The following is a 24,252-nucleotide window of genomic DNA, read 5'->3' on the forward strand; positions in this document are numbered from 1 at the left end:
TTCAATACAAGAGAAGATAGTATTCTGCTACAGATGGAGCTGGATAAGTTGGGAACTTGGGCCGAAAGGTGGCAGATGGGGTGTAACAATGATAAATGTAAGGTTATACACATGGGAGGAAGGAATGAATATCACCATTACACACTGAACGGGAAACCACTGGGTAAATCTGACCTGGAGAAGGACTTGGGGATCCTAGTTACTGATAAACTAAGGCCGGTTTCACATTTACGCTTTATAGCGCAGCGACGGCCTGCGCACGGCCGCCGCTAAGCCCCACCTCCTGCCAGCTCCCTGCCCGCCCCTTCCGGTCATCGCCGCCTACTAGCGCACATGGACGCTTGCGATCTGCGCACGCTATTTTTAGCATAGGGTGCGCAGATCGTGCGCTGGCCGTGCGCTAGCAGGATTTTGCCGTGCGCTGCGCACTTTTGAAGGTGCGCCCGTGTGCGCTGAACACAGCATGTTGCATTTCGGCGCGCACGGCGCACCTTCAAAAGTGCGCAGCGCACGGCAAAATCCTGCTAGCGCACGGCCAGCGCACGATCTGCGCACCCTATGCTAAAGATACGGTGCGCAGATCGCAAGTGTCCATGTGCGCTAGTAGGCGGCGATGACCGGAAGGGGCGGGCAGGGAGCCGGCAGGGGGTGGGGCTTAGTGGCAGCCGTGCGCAGGCCGTCGCTGCGCTATAAAGCGCAAATGTGAAACCGGCCTTACCTGGAGCAGCCAGTGCCAGGCAGCGGCTGCCAAGGCAAACAGGATCATGGGGTGCATTAAAGAGGTCTGGATGCACATGATGAGAGCATTATACTGCCTCTGTACAAATCCCTGGTTATACCGCACATGGAGTATTGTGTACAGTTTTGGGCACTGGTGCTCAGGAAGGATATAATGGAACTAGAGTGAGTACAAAGGAGGGCAACAAAATTAATAAAGAGGATGGGAGAACTACAATACCCAGAGAGATTAGCAAAATTAGGATTATTTAGAAAAAAGACGACTGAGGGGCAATCTAATAACCATGTATAAGTATATAAGGGGACAATACAAATATCTCTCCAAGGATCTGTTTATACCAAGGAAGGTGACGGTCACAAGGGGCATTCTCTGCGTCTGGAGGAGAGAAGGTTTCTCCACCAACATAGAAGAGGATTCTTTACTGTTAGGGCAGTGAGAATCTGGAATTCCCTGCCTGAGGAGGTGGTGATGGTGAACTCAGTCGAGGGGTTCAAGAGAGGCCTGGATGTCTTCCTGGAGCGTAACAATATTGTATCTTACAGTTATTAGGTTCTTTAGAAGGACGTAGATCTGGGGATTTATTCTGACAGAATTTTATAGGCTGAACTGGATGGACTAATGTCTTTTTTCGGCCTTACTAACTATGTTACTATGTTACTACTCCTAGGCAAAACCCAGTCCCGCAGCTGCTGACCCCAGGGGTCAGGTTCGCTGACACTGACGAGGGCTATGTTCAGACACTCCGATCTAGGATACTGGATCAGGGACTGGTCACGCACGGACTGGGGGACAATGTTCAGGCACTGGGATCAAGGGATTTCAGGAACAGGACTGGCCACACTGGAACCAAGGGACAACATTCAGGCTATTGCTGCACCAGCACCAGGGATTTGAGTTAAGGACACTGGTCACACCAAGACCAGGGGTTCAGATTCAGGACTCTGGCCACATCGGGACCAAGGATTATTGTTCAGGATCACTAGCCACACTGAGACCAAGGGGACCTCACAACTGCATGGTAGAACACTACACGTGTTTTATACAAGATGGCTATTGGCTGGGAACCATCTTGCAAGTGAACTAATTATACTAAATGCCTCTCAGCAACAGGCTGAGGGCATTTAGCATACGCGTGCTGCCCCTTTAAGAGCAGGGGAAAGCGCGCACTAGGTGAGCCGCCGTAAACTGGAATAATGGGGTAACGAGCGACACTGGAAAGAGGAGGGTCCAGAGACACTGGAATGAGGAGGGGCCCAGGGAACACTAGAATGAGGAGGGTCCAGAGACACTGGAATGAGGAGAGGCCTTGGGGACACTGGAAGGAGGGAGGTCCGGTAGACACTGGTAGGGGGTGGGTCCATGGGGACACCAGAAGGAGAGGAAGAGTCTTACAGAGAATTGCTTCTTCAGGTGATTCATGTACATTGGGGATTGTATTACCTTGCAGGGAACACTGCGTCTCCTCCTCTACACATACACAAAGTCTGAAATCTGGAGTTACCTCTGCTGGGAAAAAAGAAAGTGGCTGAGTCCAAGTATAACACTCACCTGACCCTGGGTGATGGGCGTCTTATATGTTGTATCCTGGTAATCATTCAAAATATTATGAGCAGTTTCCACGGAAAAACTGGACAGATCCTTCGCCACATCCATGTAATGATGGAATGATGCATCCAGACAATGAGGACATGTATTATACACTATGAACATTATACATTATGTGCATGGAATGATGGAATATGTGACACGATGTGCCCATAGTATGGTGGCACATTTTATATGCTGTGTCCAGGTAATTAAATCATGTATCGATCCCCTCCAATTATGCCCTCTGTAAACCCTTTTGCAGGGTGAATAATGGGGGGGGGGGGTGACGTCTCATACCTCCTCTAGTCTTCAAGAGGTCATCCAGGCCTGAGAGCAAGTTAAGGAGAAGCCACTGTCCCTCCCGCCTGCACTTGAGTAAGGCGTCTCTCGTGGTGGCGGCAGGAGGGTTCTCACTCCAGATCGTCTTAACCTATAAGTGTCGGAAATTAGACTGGAGTGACATCTAATTACATGAGATTAGACTGCAGACCGTTGAAGCAGCCTACGGATTTACCACTCACCTTCTTGCCCTTCTTCTTAGCCATGTGCAGAATGTAATTAATGGGAAGATCCAATGAACCTGGAGGATGGAGGAACAGGAGTGGCGTGAGAGGACCTGATCGACTGATGACATCCTCCTCCTCCTCCTCACATTTGTCTTCAGGTTCTGGCCCCAGGACACACAAGGTAAGGTGAGATAAGACCATGCCAAGGTACTCTGGCTTCAAGATGCGCCACAGGATGGCCACCTGGAAGAGCGTCAGGTGAGAGAATGTGGAGCAGGGTATTGGCCCAATAACGGTGGAGCGGAGAGTAAAGTATTCCCGCCACTGCTTGGTCTGTGCACTCAGGGATGACCGGATGCCCTGGAAAGCAGAGAGCCTCTCCAGATGTGCCAACTCTCCCCAAGACTGGGCATCCACCCACTGTGGCCTCTGGATACAGGAGGCTGGCGGCTCAGGCAGCGATTTCCAGGCCAGTCCCAAGAATGAGAACCACTCCAGAGGATGCGGCTTCCCCACTGCCAGCAGTACGTGTAGGACAGGTCTGTGCTCCTCTGCTATCATTGGTAGGACAAGTTTGAGGATCCTGCGAGTCAGGACCTTCTCTATCTCCTGTCCACTCCCTGCCTGGGCATGAAGTGCATGGTGGGCCCAGTCCAGGACTGAGGAAGCAGGAAAGTGATAATGTGGAGATAACCGCGATATTTCCTGCAGTTTGGAATACAGGTGAACACAAGGTCGTGCTGCAGACACGTATGGGATCATGTGCTCTTCTACACGATGCTGGAAACCTTCCACATCCAGCAGTGATGGCCGCAGTGTTGCCTGGACCTCTTCACATAAGGACACTTCTCTCAGGAAACCCTTGTCCTCCACCAAGGAGCATGTTCCCGACGAGACATAATCCAACAACTTGTCCTGTCATGGAGGAAGAACATGAAATGTATCATCTCATCTACGACAGAGTGGTAAAAGTTGGCAATGGAAAATGAACTGGAGCTAAATGACTCTTGGTCAGCACCGGCAGGAGGGAATAAAGAACGAGGACCATGGGTGCAGAGTACAGGACAGGTCAGATAAGAGGATTGTGGGTGCAGAGAACAGCACCGGTCAGGAAATGAGGACTGTCGATGCAGAGAACAGGACGGGTCAGGAAACGAGGACTGCGGGTGCAGAGAACAGGACGGGTTAGGAAACTAGGACCTGGAGTGCAGAGAACAGGACGGGTAAGGTAACGAGGACTTAGGGTGCAGAGAACAGGATAGGTCAGGCAATAATAACTGTGCGTGCAAAGAATAGGATGGGCCCGGTAACGAGGACTGTGGGTGCAGAGAACAGGACAGGTCCGGTAGTGTGGACTGTGGGTGCACAGAACAGGAAATGAGGACTGGGTGTGCTGAGAACAGGATGGGTGTCACTCACAGTGTAGGAAAGATTAAGTGCAGCACGAAGGGATGAGGGGAAGGGAGCCCAACACTAGGTAAGGGGGGGGAAGTGAAGACCCCAAGGCAGATTTAAGTAACCCTGTCTGCCCTAAATGTACCTATGTAGGTTCTGCACCTATCGCCGAGAAGGAACTTAATCCCTGCCTGAACATGGCGATAAGCCCTACTTAGGGAATGACGGGGTAGCACTAGTCGATCCCCACTACCACTAAAGACAGCTGGGATAGACAAACAAGGGGAACACTTATCTTGAGTAGACTGAGAGATGGAACACAGATGTCCTCCAGAAACACCAAAAAAGACGAAAGCCGACTGCTATAGCTCAAGCCTCAACAGGGGAAAATGGAAATATCACCGGCAACTCCAAGCAGCAGGCTGGGAGTCTATAAACACCAAGGTCAAGGTGTGTCAATTAGAGCTGGAGACAGGTTGCCATTGGGTAAAAGGGTCAGAAGGGTTAAGAAGGTGTCTGCAAGGCCAAACGCAGAGACCTTCTGCTGCTAGATGCAGTGAAACTGTCTGCAGCTTCTGACACACCAGTGACAGTACCCACCCTTCTACGAGTGGCCTCCGGACAATCAGGACCAGGTTTCTTGGGATAAGAGGTGTGAAATGCACAATCCAGATTGGGGGCATTTTCCTCTGATGCCAAGACCCCCATCTTTTCCTTTGGACGGTAACCCTTCCAGTGAACCAAGTATCGTTGGAGGCAAGAATCTACAATCCTCGAAATCTGAAACTTGAGATTTCCATCACCTATTATTGGGGTGGCAGTAAGGGTGAGGGCTCAAGAGGTTCCAGGGTCAGAGTAAGAAGGGTTAAAAAGGTATCTGCAAGGCCAAATACAGAGACCTTCTGCAGCTAGATGCAGTGTGACTGCAGCCTCTGACACACCCGTGACAATGTTTCAGGCAACGATGAGTGTGGGTGCAGAAAACAGGGCGGCTCAGGCAACGAGGACTGTGGGTGCAGAAAACAGGGCGGCTCAGGCAACGAGGACTGTAGATGCGGCGAACAGGACGGGTCAAGCAACGAGGGCTGTGGGTGTAGAAAACAGGAAGGGTCAGGCAACGAGGACTGTGGGTGCAGAGAACAGGATGGGTCAGGCAACGAGGACTGTGGGTGCAGAGAACAGGATAGATCAGAAAATGAGGGTGGTGGATGCAGAAAATGGGACAGGTCAGGCAATGAAGACTGGGTGCAGAGAACAGGATGAGTCAGGAAACAAGGACTATGGGTGCAGAAAACGGGACGGGTCAGGCAATGAGGACTGTGGGTGCAGAGAACAGGCCGGGTCAAAGAATGAGGACTGTGGGTGCAGAGAACACGACGGGTCAGGCAACAAGGACTGTGGGTGCAGAGAACAGAATGGTCAGGCAATGAGAACTGTGGGTGCAGAGAACAGGATGAGCAAGGTAATGAGAGCTTCAGGTGTAGAAAACAGGAGAGGTCATGTAATGAGGACTGAGGGTGCAAAGAACAGGACGGGTCAGGTAACAAGGAACGGGGGTGCAGAGAACAGGATGGGTCACATAGTGAGGTGTTCTCGAATGACACCGCAGGGCCAGTCATATCTGGGCACTTGTCTCTGGCCACTAACCTCAGCGCTGTGCAGCTCCTTCCTCATGTTTAATGCGCTCCATATTAGACTCCACTTTTCTTCTTGCAGCCGTGGATCTTTAAGCAGCATTATCTTCTGGGCCAGCTCCTGCTCTAGCCCCGATGAACCAAGGCTCAGGTCTACCATAGTCACATCTTTTAGGAATGACGCCTCAACGGCTGTAATGATGGATAAGTGTAAGGTTACAGAATTTAAAAAATCAAGTTTCGATGCAGTAGAGATGTCTTGTACCATTCACGAAGGTGCTCAGAGGCAGACTAGTGCTTAGGAAGAGCTGGAGGGGCTTTGGGGTCTCATCTGGAATCACAGGAGGTAACGATGGCTTCTTCATGGAGACATCACTAGCGCTGAACGGAGGTTCCTGGCTCTTTACGGATGATACTGGATGGAGATGGTTTCCTTGTCTACTAATGATCTCCAGACAATATGGGGCCTTCTCCACATTCTTTATGAGAACGTACAAACCTATGAATGGAGAGAAAGATGGAATCCACAGTTACCAAATTTCTGACATCCTGGAACAGGTCACTCGAGTTCTCAGGTTCCCACAGTCACCTCATACTTTCCTACATAACATTATTTATACTGCGAAATATTCCCTCAAAAATCACACCATGGGCCCTGCTCCTCCTTAGTGAGAAAGTGCGGGACATTGCAAGAGAATAGTGAAAATAAGTAGTTTGCACATCTGTGTATCAGAGGTGTGAAGAAACAGCACTGTATCTTAATTAACCAATTATTTTTAGAAAGCCAGGAAGAATAGACTGTTATCTATATGTTGACTTTTGAATTTAAGTGTTTCTCTCTGGTTAGTCAAGAAAACAGACTTTTGCCTGAGTAAGCTTGTACTATTGACTTATAAGTTGACATCTGATTTAACATTAGATGTAACATACTGTTCTCTTACCCTGGATGACTAGTGATGTTTACCATTATGCTAATTATACATTGTCTAGGCCAGATAGTTTTTCCTCCTCTAAAATGTAAAAAAAAACTATGCAAATAGATCTCCATTCTAAATATTTTATTTGTGAATACTGGATGAAGGACACTTTTTAATTATAAAAAGAGGTTACATGTCTCTGTATAGAGACAGAGACAGACAGAAATTCAGCCAAGACATCCAGAGTGTCTCTACAGGACTGGAGCCAAGACTTCATGGCTTCATCACAAGGGACACAGATTATTCTACAGGATGCCAGCTTAGGGGACCTTGGCCCTGACTGGAAGAATACAGATCTGCTCCACTGACCATCGCTGAACCATGGATACAATTAGAGAAAGTCAGGATTGGGACGCCTGGCTCCATGTAGATGTTTGGAGAAGTCAGGGTGTGACCCTCCAGTCACCTGGCCTAGTACCTGAATGGACTGTCATCTTCCATACACTTGTTGTTACCTCGTCTCTGTGTGCGTGCCACAGGTGAGGTAATTGGGCCTGGAAGATCTGAAGTAAAAGTTGCTATTATTGCGGCGAGTCAGCGGAAAGGTGAGACTCTGTAATATGCACCATCTTGGGTATTTTGCTGGGACTGCTCTACGTGTTATCTGCCTGTTTTGTAGTTTAATAAAGCATTGCCCACACTGTTTTCCCCTCACCCTGTGTTGTCTGAGTAGCGTTATGCCCATGTTAAAAGGAGAGTGGGCGTTCAGTGGGACGATCCCTGGTACCTGCGGTTTCTGCTAGGGGACTTGACTGGACTACCGCCTCCCGACTTCCCATGTCTCCACAAGAGGTGTCATACTTATAAATCTATTTCACAAAAGACTGACTGTCTGTTCCAAAAAGTGTAAATGATGGTCAATCTTATGTAATTTGTATATTAGCTCTCTGACCGAGCACTACACCCATCAGCCTCTGGCAATTTTAATCATAGCTAGATCATACCTACCCATGTAAATGTTGGCATCAGCCTAGGAAAGGAGTTACATTAGTCTGGTTGCCAGCAAACTAGAGATCGCCTTGTCGTTGGCTGCTGGGCATGCATGAATTGGCCAAATTAAGCATGTTTCCTATTTTCTAGAGCAGTAATGCCATTCCAATTTCATATATTTCATGAGAAACTGTAGAAATACCAGATCTCTGAAATCTCGATCTCTGTGGAGGGGTAGGAGTAGGATCCTACTGTAATTAAAAACGCCTGAGGCTACGGGGCGGAGTGCTCAGTCAGAAGGCTAAGGGCCCCTTCACGCATAGCGATCTCGGTAGCGAGATCTGTTATGAATGGGTCACAGAGGAGGAAAAAACAACACAAGCCAAGTCTCAGAAAACCAGAGAGGTTGGTAACTATGCAGATTGCAGATCCCTGATCTTACCACACAACTAGCAGCAGTCGTGGAGCGTACCTACGATGACCCTAGACGCCTCGTCACAACCGGACAGCTACATAAGCCTAAAGCAGGAAAAGAGGAAAACTAACTGCCCCAGAGCAGAGCCCAAGGGAAAGACAGCCCCCCACATGTATTGACGGTGAAACAAGATGAAAACACAAACAAAGGCAGAAAAATAGGCTGAGCAAACGATGGGGCCCGACTAACTAGAAAGGACAAGAAAGGAAAGCCACTGTCTGCAATCTGCCAAAAACCCTACCAAAATAATGTCCAACACTTCTGATAGCAAAATTAACCCTGAAGTCACTAGACTTCTTCCACTATATCAGCACTCTGAAATATTCTGAGACAGAGCAAAAAGAGGCCAATCTAATAAGGGACCAAAAGGCAAATACAGATAAATAAGAGTGGAAATCCAGCACAGCCCAGCCGGGCTGGCTGACCACAAAAAACTGAATTGACCAACAAGAGCAAGTGTGAACAATAGCAAAAACAAACTTAACTTGAGAAGACTGGAACAGAGCTGAAGTCCAAGACCTGAGAAGCAGACTGAATCACCAGCACCAGGATAGGGCGTCGGCTGTCTTATATCCAGTCTGATACTCCAGAGATCCAATCGTTATCCTCCTCATCAGGTGGCAGATCACTACCAATTAAACCAACCTCACTACCTCCTGTCACCACCAGAGGGAGAACGGAAGGAGAACTCTCAACTGGTGGAGCAGAAAATGAGTTCACAACAGAGATCGCTGCTGAGTCACAAGTTTTGTGACACAACAGCGATCTCACCAGCGAGACCGCCATGTGTGTGACAGCGATCAGCGACCGGCCCCCCTGCCGGGTATCGCTGATCACTGTAGGAAACTGCTGGACATTTCTTTTGTCGCTGGTCTCCCGCTGACCAGCACGTATCGATGCGTCCCTTAGATACCCGATGTGTACCTTAGTTACCAGCTCCCTGCATCAGCGCGCTGGTAACTAACGAACACAGCGACGCCGCACGCTGGGCGTCGCTGTGCTGATCGCTGGTGAAGCTGTCTGTGTGACAGCTCACCAGCGATCACATAGCGACTCACCAGCGATCCTGACACGTTGATATCGTTGTCGGGATCACTGGTGAGTCACTATGTGTGACTCCAGCTTAATGCACGCTAACGCGTTTTAATTACAGCAGGATCCTACTCCTACGCCTCCACAGAGGGGTCTTGTATCTATCCAGAGTCTCCTTATATGCTTCATGTATCCAGGTTCTCTTGCCTTGTCCATGTATGGCTTGTTCCAGCACCCCATTTATCATCAAATTGTCCTGGTTCCTCGATATCTGACGCGGACCTTGTTAACCCGGGTGACGTCCGTGCCGGCATGACTCTCTTTGTTGGTGACACTCGAGTTTATTGAGGTAGGCACCATAGTGTTAGCGATCTTGCCCAAGGACCACTGCTGATACGGTATGTCCAACAGGGCAGAGTCACGATATGAACCCCAGTCTCCCACATTGGAGGTTGTGCACTTATTCACTACACTATAACAGCTACCCAGGGTAGCGATCCTAGTGTATTATAGTCGTCGTAGGCTGTGCACTTAACCACTGCACCATACCAGCCACACCCCACACATAAAAGAATACATACATTAATTAAAAAAAAGTGGAAAAAAAGAGAAAAATTATGCCTCCATTATAAATGGCTATTAGCAGCCCCAACAATCTCTAAAATACAAGTTCTGAATATATAAAAATATTTTGTATGAAAACGGGAACACATATAAAACATATTTTAGTGCTCATTCTCATAAAAAATATTAAGATTTCTAAAGCGACTGTAGTAAAGGGGACCCCCCCTCATTCTGATTTCCAGTGAGGAGGCGGCCAGCTGACAGTCTGAGCCTCCTGAATAGACTATACAATGAAGATAAGAAAGAAGGGAGTTACATGTAGTATGAAGTGAAAAACTCAGGCTGGAGCCAGTCCTCTACCCTGCAACAAGTCATTTGCCTGAGGCCTGGGGGGCCGAGACTCTACATAGGACCACTGGAACACCCAATGATCACCCTTACCTTTGGGGTCTCTTCATGACTCCGCTGATCGCCCCTCACCTTAGGGGTCTCCTTATCACACCGCTGACCATCTGGTAGCAGTTGCAGCGCCTCTTGCTGTTGCTGCTGGAACTGCAGCGTCTCTTGCTGCTGCTGCCACTGCAACTGCCACAACTCTTGCTGCTGCAGCACCTCTTGCTGCTGCTGGAATAGCATTGCATCTTGCTCCTACTACTGCTGCCACTGCAGCGCCTTTTGCTCATGCTGCTGCCGCATGAGAATCACCTCTTTCAATAGTTCCTCCATATTTCCAGCAGACTTGCACAACAATCTGCAGCACTCTCTGGGGTATGCCTCAGTTCACACTGCCCGCATTCTCCACCATATATAAGGCAGCGGTAGCACCGTACACAGAGAAGAGGCAGTGACCCACAAAGTTCAAAATAAAAATCTCTTTAATGTGTTATCTTCACACAGAAAAGTCCAATCTACACAAAGCGCATATAACGTCAGTGCAAATTATCAGTGTTCAATTCACACCAGTTCATAGCAACACATAGTATACGGCATCCTTCATTTTACAGACACTACACACCCCAGTCTTCCTCTGACTAGTTCCCGTGGGTGTCTATGCCTCGTATCCAAGACTCTATTCACACAGCATTACATGTTACAGACACTACACACGCCAGTCCTCCTCTGACTAGTTCCCGTCGGTGTCTATGCCTCGTATCCAAGACTCTATTCACACAGCATTACATGTTACAGACACTACACACGCCAGTCCTCCTCTGACTAGTTCCCGTCGGTGTCTATGCCTCGTATCCAAGACTCTATTCACACAGCATTACATGTTACAGACACTACACACGCCAGTCTTCCTCTGACTAGTTCCCGTGGGTGTCTATGCCTCGTATCCAAGACTCTATTCACACAGCATTACATGTTACAGACACTACACACGCCAGTCCTCCTCTGACTAGTTCCCGTCGGTGTCTATGCCTCGTATCCAATACTCTATTCACACAGCATTACATGTTACAGACACTACACATGCCAGTCCTCCTCTGACTAGTTCCCGTGGGTGTCTATGCCTCGTATCCAAGACTCTATTCACACAGCATTACATGTTACAGACACTACACACGCCAGTCCTCCTCTGACTAGTTCCCGTCGGTGTCTATGCCTCGTATCCAAGACTCTATTCACACAGCATTACATGTTACAGACACTACACACGCCAGTCCTCCTCTGACTAGTTCCCGTCGGTGTCTATGCCTCGTATCCAAGACTCTATTCACACAGCATTACATGTTACAGACACTACACACGCCAGTCTTCCTCTGACTAGTTCCCGTGGGTGTCTATGCCTCGTATCCAAGACTCTATTCACACAGCATTACATGTTACAGACACTACACACGCCAGTCCTCCTCTGACTAGTTCCCGTGGGTGTCTATGCCTCGTATCCAAGACTCTATTCACACAGCATTACATGTTACAGACACTACACATGCCAGTCCTCCTCTGACTAGTTCCCGTCGGTGTCTATGCCTCGTATCCAAGACTCTATTCACACAGCATTACATGTTACAGACACTACACACGCCAGTCCTCCTCTGACTAGTTCCCGTCGGTGTCTATGCCTCGTATCCAAGACTCTATTCACACAGCATTACATGTTACAGACACTACACACGCCAGTCTTCCTCTGACTAGTTCCCGTCGGTGTCTATGCCTCGTATCCAAGACTCTATTCACACAGCATTACATGTTACAGACACTACACACGCCAGTCCTCCTCTGACTAGTTCCCGTGGGTGTCTATGCCTCGTATCCAAGACTCTATTCACACAGCATTACATGTTACAGACACTACACACGCCAGTCCTCCTCTGACTAGTTCCCGTCGGTGTCTATGCCTCGTATCCAAGACTCTATTCACACAGCATTACATGTTACAGACACTACACACGCCAGTCTTCCTCTGACTAGTTCCCGTGGGTGTCTATGCCTCGTATCCAAGACTCTATTCACACAGCATTACATGTTACAGACTCTACACACGCCAGTCCTCCTCTGACTAGTTCCCGTGGGTGTCTATGCCTCGTATCCAAGACTCTATTCACACAGCATTACATGTTACAGACACTACACACGCCAGTCCTCCTCTGACTAGTTCCCGTCGGTGTCTATGCCTCGTATCCAAGACTCTATTCACACAGCATTACATGTTACAGACACTACACACGCCAGTCCTCCTCTGACTAGTTCCCGTCGGTGTCTATGCCTCGTATCCAAGACTCTATTCACACAGCATTACATGTTACAGACACTACACACGCCAGTCCTCCTCTGACTAGTTCCCGTCGGTGTCTATGCCTCGTATCCAAGACTCTATTCACACAGCATTACATGTTACAGACACTACACACGCCAGTCCTCCTCTGACTAGTTCCCGTCGGTGTCTATGCCTCGTATCCAAGACTCTATTCACACAGCATTACATGTTACAGACACTACACACGCCAGTCCTCCTCTGACTAGTTCCCGTCGGTGTCTATGCCTCGTATCCAAGACTCTATTCACACAGCATTACATGTTACAGACACTACACACGCCAGTCTTCCTCTGACTAGTTCCCGTCGGTGTCTATGCCTCGTATCCAAGACTCTATTCACACAGCATTACATGTTACAGACACTACACACGCCAGTTCTCCTCTGACTAGTTCCCGTCGGTGTCTATGCCTCGTATCCAAGACTCTATTCACACAGCATTACATGTTACAAACACTACACACACCAGTCCTCCTCTGACTAGTTCCCGTCGGTGTCTATGCCTCGTTTCCAAGACTCTATTCACACAGCATTACATGTTACAGACACTACACACGCCAGTCCTCCTCTGACTAGTTCCCGTCGGTGTCTATGCCTCGTATCCAAGACTCTATTCACACAGCATTACATGTTACAGACACTACACACGCCAGTCCTCCTCTGACTAGTTCCCGTCGGTGTCTATGCCTCGTATCCAATACTCTATTCACACAGCATTACATGTTACAGACACTACACACGCCAGTCCTCCTCTGACTAGTTCCCGTGGGTGTCTATGCCTCGTATCCAAGACTCTATTCACACAGCATTACATGTTACAGACACTACACACGCCAGTCCTCCTGTGACTAGTTCCCGTCGGTGTCTATGCCTCGTATCCAAGACTCTATTCACACAGCATTACATGTTACAGACACTACACACGCCAGTCCTCCTCTGACTAGTTCCCGTGGGTGTCTATGCCTCGTATCCAAGACTCTATTCACACAGCATTACATGTTACAGACACTACACACGCCAGTCCTCCTCTGACTAGTTCCCGTCGGTGTCTATGCCTCGTATCCAAGACTCTATTCACACAGCATTACATGTTACAGACACTACACACGCCAGTCCTCCTCTGACTAGTTCCCGTCGGTGTCTATGCCTCGTATCCAAGACTCTATTCACACAGCATTACATGTTACAGACACTACACATGCCAGTCCTCCTCTGACTAGTTCCCGTGGGTGTCTATGCCTCGTATCCAAGACTCTATTCACACAGCATTACATGTTACAGACACTACACACGCCAGTCTTCCTCTGACTAGTTCCCGTGAGTGTCTATGCCTCGTATCCAAGACTCTATTCACACAGCATTACATGTTACAGACACTACACATGCCAGTCCTCCTCTGACTAGTTCCCGTGAGTGTCTATGCCTCGTATCCAAGACTCTATTCACACAGCATCCTTTAGATTGCAGTCACTACACCCGCTAGTCCTCCTCTGATTAGTTCCCGTGGGTGTCCTGTGCCACTGCATCACAGTCTCTTTACTCACACAGCCGTACACAGTCCAGGATATCCTCCGGATCACAGCCGGGCACCATATCCACCTGATTTGCAATCGTTACACATGCCAGTCTTCTTTCGGGAACAGGACTGTCTAAATCTGAGACCAGTCACCCTGGGCAACTTGCATCTCTGTGTACACTGAGGGCTGCCAGGCCTCACTCTGCCCCTGACACACCTGAGACTCACTCATACCTCACTAACCCTTTCCTGCAGGGCTTTTATCACAGGAACCTGTGGCTTTCAGCCACATGGAAAACCTGGATCCGGAATGGAACAGACTGCAACACTATCATACTGCAATCTGTTACAAACACAACATCCAGAGCAGGTTTTCCCTACCTCTGTCTTGGATACTAACATGTCCAAGACTAAGGATGTGTGCACACGTTGCAGATTCTGCTGCGGAATTTTCAGAGTGGATTTGTCTAAATCCACAGGTAAATCGGCGGGTCAAAAGACCTGCAGTTTATCTGCGGATTTATTGCGGATTAGCCTGCGGTTTGACACCTGTCATGGAGCAGGTACCAAACCGCTGCGGAATCCGCACAAAGAATTGACATGCTGCGGATTTAAAACCGCAGCAAATCCAAGCAGAAAATTCCGCACCGTGGGCACTGCGGTTTTCATTTTGCATTGACTTAAATGGTACTGTACACCGCAGCAAAATCCGCAACGTGTGCACATAGCCTTACACTTCCTTTTATTATCAGTCTGCAGGCAGTCAAAGCTATGCCCGTGGCTGCCATGCACACCTATGGCCATCATACACCTCTGTGCATATCCTGGGAGACTACACAGTGACCCCTACCTGTGACATTGGTCATTGCTTTCCCATTGCAATCCCAGCTATGCCTGTGACCGCAGTGCATCCTCATAGCCTCATTACGCCTCCATGCGTATCCTGGGGAGAACACACATCGCCCCCTAGCTGTAACAGAGGTCACTGCCTCACAGCAGGAATGGGGTAAAATGGCCTAGCATTGAGCTGGTGAGAAGTTTTGCATCAAAACAGCTCTAAAAAGTGAGTGGGACAGTTACTCACTATGCTGCATCCAGTGCCTCACTCTCCATTCTCCGCCTCAGCGCTGGTGTGAAGTCATCCCGCGGTGACGGATTCTGGATCAGCCTTCAGGTACTTGGTGTCCTGATTAAGAGCATTGGACTGTTGAAGAACTGAGGTGGTCATCAGTCATATTTGGCACAGTCAGTGGTCAGTCTATAGCAAGACCCAAATTTGTTGGTTTTAACCTCCAGGTATTAGAAGTCACAAGGAAATCCAGGACAAGGACCAAAGAGCTGCTGTCAGAACCTTCTGCTAATAGCCAAAGACCATCCAAAGCATAAAGAGTCCCAGTGTTTGTGTCAGACCCAGAGCAGAATAGCCCAGGCGAGGTCCACTGGATGAAGTCTGGGAGTTGTAGAATAAACTTCGGCTTCTCTAGAAGAAATTGTTGAGCCGGGGTAGAAGGCACCTGAACGGTTCTGGATCATGCTGCTATTTGGACGACCTGGTTGCAGAAATCCGGGATGTTGTAGACTATTTTAATCTTTTCATGTAGTATTAGTCCCCATGCTTATTTTTTAGAAGCACACTGTTCCCCAGCCCCCCGGGTGGCTGACAGTTCAGACCAGTGGCATCATGGGGTGCGTCACTCACCGATGCTGCGATATGACAGCTTTGCGTCTGTAGCATCGGAGAAGTACAGCAGTAGTTAAGGTGGCCGGATTGGGAGCCAGCACCACGCTCTACTCCCAGCATGCTTCAGAGGAGCGGTTACAAACTCCATAGAATAGAACTTGTAAGTGCTGTGCAAGTAAAGGAGGCAACGAGCAGAAAACAAAAATACAATAGCAACTAACTGGGGAGGAGATCACTAACTGATGACTGGAAAGATTCCCACCGTGGTAGGAATAAACTGTGTTGTGAATGGAATCTTATGCAGCCAGAGTGAGCCTGTCCAGTCTTCCATCTTTGAATCCACTGTAAAATAATTCGCTCTCCCGTAAGACTTCCCCGCTCCAAGAGTGACAGGTAATGTCTCCGTAGGACTTCCCCCATTACAGGAGTAAAAGGCGACGTCTCTGTAGGATTCCCCCCCACGAGTGACAGTCAATATCTACGTAAGACTCCCTAACCTTACATACACTCCAGGAGTAACAGGCAACATCTCCATAGGACTCCCTCACCCCTTACCCCATGAGTGACAGGCGACATCTCTGTAGGTCTTCCCCACTCCAGGAGTAACAGACAACGTGTCCATAGGACTTCCCCAGTCTAGGAGTGACAGGTGACGTGTCTGTAGGACTCCCACCCCCCCTTACTCCATGAGTGACAGGCAACGCCTGCGTAGGACCCCTCCAACTCCAGGAGTAACAGGCGAAGTCTCTGTAGGACTTCCCCACTCCAAGAGTGACAGGCGATACCTCCGTAGGACTTCCCCGCTACAGGAGTGACAGGCGACATCTCCGTAGGACTTCCCCACTACAGGAATGACAGGCGATGCCTCCGTAGGACTTCCCCGCTACAGGAGTGACAGGCGACATCTCCGTAGGGCTTCCCCACTACAGGAATGACAGGTGACATCTCCGTAGGACTTCCCCACTACAGGAGTGACAGGCGATGCCTCCGTAGGACTTCCCCGCTACAGGAGTGACAGGCGACATCTCCGTAGGGCTTCCCCACTACAGGAGTGACAGGTGACATCTCCGTAGGACTTCCCCACTACAGGAGTGACAGGCGATGCCTCCGTAGGACTTCCCCGCTACAGGAGTGACAGGCGACATCTCCGTAGGGCTTCCCCACTACAGGAGTGACAGGTGACATCTCCGTAGGACTTCCCCACTACAGGAGTGACAGGCGATGCCTCCGTAGGACTTCCCCGCTACAGGAGTGACAGGCGACATCTCCGTAGGGCTTCCCCACTCCAGGAATAACAGGCAACGTAGGATTCCCTCCCCTCCAACTCCCGGAGTAACAGGTGACGTCTGCACGGGACTCACACCCCTCTCCACCACACACACTCCAGGTGTGACAGGCGGAGTCTCCGTAGGACTCCCCCCCTTACCCCATGAGTGAAAGGCAATGCCACCATAGGACTTTCCCACTCCAGGATTAAGGTATTAACTTACAGTGATCAGTTAATGGCACGCCATGTGGAGATGGGGGAGGGATTCCTAAAGGCACAGATTCAGTCCACAGCATGGGTGGTATATGATGTCTCCCCCCAGGTCTGAACAACCTGCAAAATAGCTGTCCCTGCTTTATAGTTAGCCCATAAACTTAGGGACTTCCCCCGTGCTGACCTCACCGGGTGGCTGGACACTCCCCCTTTGGAAAGTTATGAAAAACCTTCTATTGGTCATAACTCTTGGGGAGAAGCTCATAGAGGGACAACGGAAGTATTATATGTCTGCTTACAAAATCATCTTCCATTTGGGATGTTGCGGTGAATAGCTCTAATGATGTAGATCTCAAAAGTATAGGTTTCTTGTATATATGAATATGTGGCTGTTATGAATCAGTCACCGTAGGAGGCAAAAACAGAAATACTAGCTAAGTCCAGAAAACCAGAGAAGTTGGCAGCTATCGGATTGCAGACCCCTGAACCTATGAACAACTAGCAGTAGCCATGGGGGGTTCCTACGGTGCCCTAGACCCCTCGATCACAGCTGGAGAACTAAATAGCCTAAAGACAGAAAGGGAAATCTAAACTGCCTCAGAGCAGATCCCAAAGCAATAGGCAGCCCCCAACATATAATGACGGTGAAGCAAGATGAAAAAACACTCACACAGATAGAAAGATAGGCTGAACAAATGATGGGTCCCAAGCTAACTAAATAGGAAAGGATAGAAAAGCTGCTGTCTGCAATTCGCCAAAACCCTATCAAAACAAGAGCCAACAGACTGATAGGGAAAAAAGCCCTGAAGACGCTAGGCTTCAAAAAGACTATATCAGTACTCAGGTATTTTCTGAAGACAGAGCAAGAAGGAATTCAGCTCACCCCAGCAGGGAATGGCAGAAATCCAGAAAAACAAGGCAAAACAAAACCAAAACACAAATGCAAAAAGTAGAGCAGAAAACTTAGCTTTTGAGGAGCAGGAATCAGACTGGTCTCCTAGAATCCCTCAGAGAGATCACCAGCAAGGCAGAAGGGCGTCGGCTGCCTTATATCCAGTCAGCAATTCCAGTCACCCAGTCATCATCATCCTGCACAGGTGCTTGGTAATCAGCCTCACTACCTTCCTTCACCAGAAGAGGGAGTTCATCAGACCTCAATGGTGAAGGGGAAAATGAACTCACAACAGTACCTCCCCCTTGAGGAGGGGTCACCGAACCCTCATCCACGCCACCAGGGCGATCAGGGTGAGCCCGATGAAAGGCACGCACCAATCTTTTGGCATGAATATCAGAGGCAGAGACCCAGGAATTATCCTCCTGACTAGAGTTGAGCGACTTTTGTTTTTTTAGGGTCGCGTTTCATTTCGTGAAACCCGACTTTTCCAAAAGTCGGGTCGAGCAAGATCGTCCGATTATAGGGAAAAGTCGGGGTCGTCCCGAAACACGAAACCCAATGTAAGTCAATGGGGAATAAAAGTCGGCAGTGAGAGGAGGACAGGAAACACACCTACAGTGCCCATTTGAATGCCAAAAGCATCAATTCTTCTTTCTTAAGCTTGTCAACCTTAATTAACTTCATAATACAAGTTACGCACTGAAAAATGGGGGTTATTTGGCTACAAACTGTGGGGGGGAGGGCTGGCTCCAGGTTTTCATGTGCCCTGGGCGAAAGAGCGCCCCTTTAACACATACCACAACTCATCATGCTCCGATACGGCAGAGAAATAGCGGTATAGTACAATGAAAAATACCTCACTTTTTACATCTCATGACGAGGCCCATCTATTTCTCCATACAGAATCATTGGTCCCATATAATGTTTGAAACAGTATATGATGAGCTCCACAAAATGCTACAGTATATGTTGGTCCCCATGGATGAAGCTCCACTGTCTTATGGGCCCAAATAATGCTCCAAACATAATGGGCCCCATTTCTAATGCTCTAGTGTATAATGGGCCCTGTAAATGCTGCTCCAGTGTCTGATGTCCACCTTTGGAATGTTCCAGTGTATGGTGGGCCCCATCTATCATTCTCCAGAGTATAGTGCTCCCCAAAAATTGCTGTCCCAACATTGAAAACAATCAAATAAGTCTCCTCGCTAGGGAATCCCTGTACTTGTCTGGACAGGTGCTGTAGCTTGCTTAACAGCTCGCCAGCCGTTCTCACGCCCAGTATGGATTGCACAAAGGTGAGAAAGGGTACCGTATCCCCGGATAACATGTATGGATAGCGTACACATTCAAAATATATGTCTCAGGAGGCAGGCTCAGACGGTGTTAGGCCCAGTATGGATTGCACGTGATTGCACAAAGGATAGAAAGGGTACCGTATCCCCGGATAACATGTATGGATAGCGTACACATTCAAAATATATGTCTCAGGAGGCAGGCTCAGACGGTGTTAGGCCCAGTATGGATTGCACGTGATTGCACAAAGGTTAGAAAGGGTACCGTATCCCTGGATAACATGTATGGATAGCGTACACATTCAAAATATATGTCTATACAGCATGAGGCAGGCTCAGACGGTGTTAGGCCCAGTATGGATTGCACGTGATTGCACAAAGGTTAGAAAGGGTACCGTATCCCTGGATAACATGTATGGATAGCGTACACATTCAAAATATATGTCTCAGGAGGCAGGCTCAGACGGTGTCAGGCACAGTATGGATTTGACGGCCCAGATTACACAGCGGAGGAGCAGGGAGAGGTAAAGATTGCAAATGCTGTGGCCCTGCCCAAGCAAGGGGGGCCCACTCGTGGGCGTCGGTACTGGCACTGGGCACCTCATAGTACAGCGGTGTGTCTGACGGCGGGTGTGCACCACCACCGTCAGAGACACTTGATTGCACTATGAGGGACCCTGTGCCAGTGCCCGCGCCCAAGAGTCGGCCTACCCACCTGTCCAGGGCAACGGCACTCGCACGGTGTCGTGCGGTAGGTGGTGACCCCGGCCATGGGGGGGGAGGCAGCACAGTTAGGGAGTTTTAGAAAGTGGCATATGTTGATGTTGGACATTCAGCTGATGCAAAAGGCGAAATAGGTGAAGTACCAGGAAGAGGTGGACCAAAGCAAGCCATTTTTCTGTCACCCTATGTGTCATCAGGGGAAGGTGGGACAAAATCCTTGGAAACCCATGCGTGGTTCATTTTAATGAAGGTTAGATCATCCACATTTTGGGTTGACAGACGGGTCCTTTTTTCTGTCAGGATTGATCCAGCTGCACTGAAGACTCTTTCCGATAGCACACTTGCAGCTGGGCAAGCGAGCTCCTGTAAGGCATATTGGGCCAATTCAGGCCAGGTGTCCAGTTTAGCGGCCCAATAGTCAAAGGGGAATGACCTGTGTGGGAGAACATCGATATGGGACGAAAAGTAGTTTGTAACCATAGTTGACAACTGCTGTCTCCTGTCACTTTCCATCGATGCAGTATTACCAGTTGTGTGAGCGGTATTTGAAAAATCAGTCCACAACATTGTCATGAAACCCCTGTCTCCAACGCCACTTCTGCTGTGTGCACCACGAACACCTCTGCCAAGCTGCCCCCGGCCCGTACGGCTCGTGTGAGAACCATCACCGCTGCTGTGTGCTGGGAATGCCTCAAGCAACCGATTTTCCAGAGTTGCTTGTTTATTAGCCAATATTAGGTCAAGGTTCTCCTGTGGCATGATGTTTTGTAATTTGCCTTTATAGCGTGGATCCAGGATGCTGGCCAACCAGTAGTCGTCATCGTTCATCATTTTGGCAATGCGGGGGTCCCTTTTTAGGATCCGCAAGGCATAATCTGACATGTGGGCCAATGTTCCCGGTGTCAATGATGCACTGCGAGTGCTGGGTGGAGGAGCACTTTCTGGCAAATCCACATCCCTCCAGTCACGCACAAACCCTGTACCAGACCTTGCCACACCAACATTTTCACTTGCCCCACGAGATGCATCCTCCTCCCCTAAGTAATCATCCCCATCATCCTCCTCCTCCTCCTCTTCTTCCTCCACCTCGTCCAGGAGAGGTCCCTGAGCAGACAATGGCTGAATGTCATCAAGGATTCCCTCCTCCTCTTCCTCCTCATCAACATTGGCTGCAGACGCCTGCTCCTTAAGGTGCGTCAAAGTTTGCATGAGCAGACGCATAAGTGGGATGCTCATGCTTAGGATGGCGTCGTCTACGCTTACCAGCCGTGTGCATTCCTCAAAACACTGAAGGACTTTACAAAGGTCTTTCAGCTTCGACCACTGCACACCTGTCAACTCCATGTCTGCTCTCAAAGTGCCTGGCCGTGTATCCTCCCACAAATGCTTTATGGCCTGCCTCTGCTCGCACAGCCGCTCCACCATGTGCAGGGTGGAGTTCCACCTTGTTGCAATGTCGATAATGAGGCGGTGGTTGGGAAGGTGGAGCAATCGCTGCAGCTTCTGCATACGAACGGAGTGTACAGGCGACCGGCGGATGTGCGCGCACAGTCTTCGCACCTTCTGGAGCAGGGCTGTTAACTCCGGATAATTTTTGAGGAAGCACTGCACCACCAGGTTCAAGGTGTGAGCCAAGCAAGGTATGTGGCTGAGTTTTGAAAGGGCTATGGCTGCCACAAAATTATGGCCGTTATCACTAACTACCTTGCCTGCCTCAAGATGTACACTGCCCAGCCATGACTCAGTTTGTCGCTTCAAGTACTCGGCCAGCACCTCGGCGGTGTGTCTGTCGCCCAAACACATCATCTGCAACACAGCCTGCTGACGCTTTCCACTAGCTGCTCGATAGGGGGACACATCGTGTGCAACAGTGGCAGCTGCAGATGGAGTGCTCATACGACTGCGCTCTGTGGACGAGCTTTCGCTTCTGGAGGAGGTGGAGGAGGAGGAGGGTCGAACGCCTACAGCCAACTGTTTCCTATACCGTGGGCTAGGCAGCACTGTCCCACCACCGCTGTCCCCTGTGGACCCTGCATCCACCACATTAACCCAGTGCGCAGTGATGGACACGTAACGGCCATGGCCATGCCGACTGGACCATGCATCAGTTGTGAGGTGCACCTTTCCGCTCACTGACTGCTTGAGTGCATGGACAATGCGGTCTTTCACATGATGGTGGAGGGCTGGGATGGCTTTGCGAGAGAAGAAGTGGCGACTGGGTAGGTCATAGCGTGGTACTGCATAGGCCATGAGTTCGCGGAAAGCTGTGCTTTCCACCAACCGAAAGGGCATCATCTCAAACGAGATTAGTTTGGCAATGTGGGCGTTCAAACCCAGTGTACGCGAATGAGAGACTGAGTACTTTCTTGACCTACTCATAGTGTCTGGGAGGGTGAGCTGGACTTGAGAGCTGCATATGGTGGAAGTAGCGGTGGACAGGGCGGACTGAGAGAGGGTTGATGATGGTGATGGAGTTGGTGTTCTTTCTGATGGCCTAGAATCAGTCTTTCGTTGATATAACAGTGGGATTCCCTGACTGCTGTGGTCTTGCAACGACACCTCAACATTTGCTGCTGTGCTAACCGGTGGGCTTACAGTGGGGGAAACAATGTAGCGTTGCTGACTACCTTCGTTGTGATCAGTTGCACATGTGGCACTTGAGGTTTGGTGTTGTGTCCACGCTTACAAGTGCATGCTGGTTAAATGTCTAAGCATGCAACTGGTATTCAAATTTTTCAGATTTTTCCCTCGGCTAAAGGTCTTCGCGCACTTCTTACAGATAACCTTGGCCTGATCATGAGGATTTTGTTCAAAAAAGTGCCACACTGCACTCTTCCTACTTTGGCAGACATTTTGCGGCCTAGCACGCTGTGATCTTTTGACCCTCTGGACAAGCTGTCCAGCAACTCTTTTGATGTTTGGAACCTGTCTTTGGAGTGCTCCGGGCCTGCCAGATAACAGCTGTTGCGATGTCGATGTCTGCTGTGGATGCTCCTCATCTGAGCTATTGGAAGCAGCACCCTCTTCCCCCAATGGATGCCAATCTGGGTCAACAACTGGGTCATCCATCACCTCCTCTTCTATGTCATGTGCACCTTCCTCTGTGTCACCGTGTATGGTGGTATAGTGTGCGGGAAGGGGCACCTGAGTCTCATCAGGGTCAGAATCTGGCTCTGTACACTGCGAGGACAATGTAGTGCTCTGAGTGAATGTACCAGCAGAATCATCCATCAGCGGCTGTGCATCAGTGCACTCCATGTCAGATTCATCTTGGCCTGGGTAATTCACCATTTCACTTGATAATCCAGGCATGGTATGTGAAAACAGCTCCATGGAGTAATCAGTAGTATGGCCTGCGTCATCCTTCAATCTTGGTTGGGGTGAAGGACACAAGGAAAGGTGTGGTTCATGAACATGAGCCTCCAATGACGACTCAGTGCTTTTACTTTTTACAACTGAAGAAGAGGAGGCAATAGAGCTGGAGGCTGAGTCAGCAATGTAAGACAAAACTTTTTCCTGATGCTCTGGCTTTAAAAGCGGTTTGCCAACTCCTAGAAAACTAAGCGTTCGAGGCCTTATGTAGCCAGACGATGACGCAGGGTCAGCACCTCCTGCATTCGGTCCTATTTTGCTCTTGCCACTACCATCAACCCCCGCCCAATTCCACGGCCTCTTCCACCAGCCTTCCTCATTTTTGGTAGAAATGTAGACAAAATCCAACAAACTATATAGTAATGTAAAACAAGGTACAAGGTGTATATAGGACAGGGGAGATTTTGAATTTCTGCACACACTTGTGGACAGTGGACACTTTTGGATTGTGTGAGGCCCACTGATATCTGAGCGCTATGTGACAGGCTCGATGGCACAGCTGTGACAAAAGTGACTAGAGGATAAGGGAGATTTTGAATATCTGCACACACTTTTGGACACTGGACACTTTTGGATTGTGTGAGGCCCACTGATATCTGAGCGCTATGTGACAGGCTCGATGGCACAGCTGTGACAAAAGTGACTAGAGGATAAGGGAGATTGGATTGCTTTTAAAAAAGCAGTTTGCGGAGCAG

General features: G+C 49.2%; 1 protein-coding gene across 2 annotated transcripts in view; it reads right to left on the bottom strand.

The window, feature by feature from the left end:
- The window catches only part of DNHD1 (dynein heavy chain domain 1), a 185,293-nt gene that overhangs the window by 36,729 nt on the left and 124,312 nt on the right, over nt 1–24,252 (bottom strand). Inside the window, exons 7-11 of one of the 2 annotated variants that reach the window (XM_073559822.1) lie at nt 6,127–6,360; nt 5,875–6,053; nt 2,848–3,747; nt 2,624–2,756; nt 2,180–2,242 (exon numbers count right to left, since the gene is read on the bottom strand). In XM_073559822.1, coding sequence (XP_073415923.1) covers nt 2,180–2,242; nt 2,624–2,756; nt 2,848–3,747; nt 5,875–6,053; nt 6,127–6,360 — 1,509 coding nt within the window. Of the gene's footprint in view, nt 1–2,179; nt 2,246–2,623; nt 2,757–2,847; nt 3,748–5,874; nt 6,054–6,126; nt 6,361–24,252 lie in introns of both variants that reach the window. The other variant, XM_073559821.1, reaches the window with a different exon arrangement.

This window comes from Dendrobates tinctorius, unplaced genomic scaffold, assembly GCF_039654945.1.
Source record: "Dendrobates tinctorius isolate UK_male_01 unplaced genomic scaffold, ASM3965494v1 ptg000275l, whole genome shotgun sequence".
In the NCBI taxonomy this organism is placed as follows: Eukaryota; Metazoa; Chordata; class Amphibia; order Anura; family Dendrobatidae; genus Dendrobates; species Dendrobates tinctorius.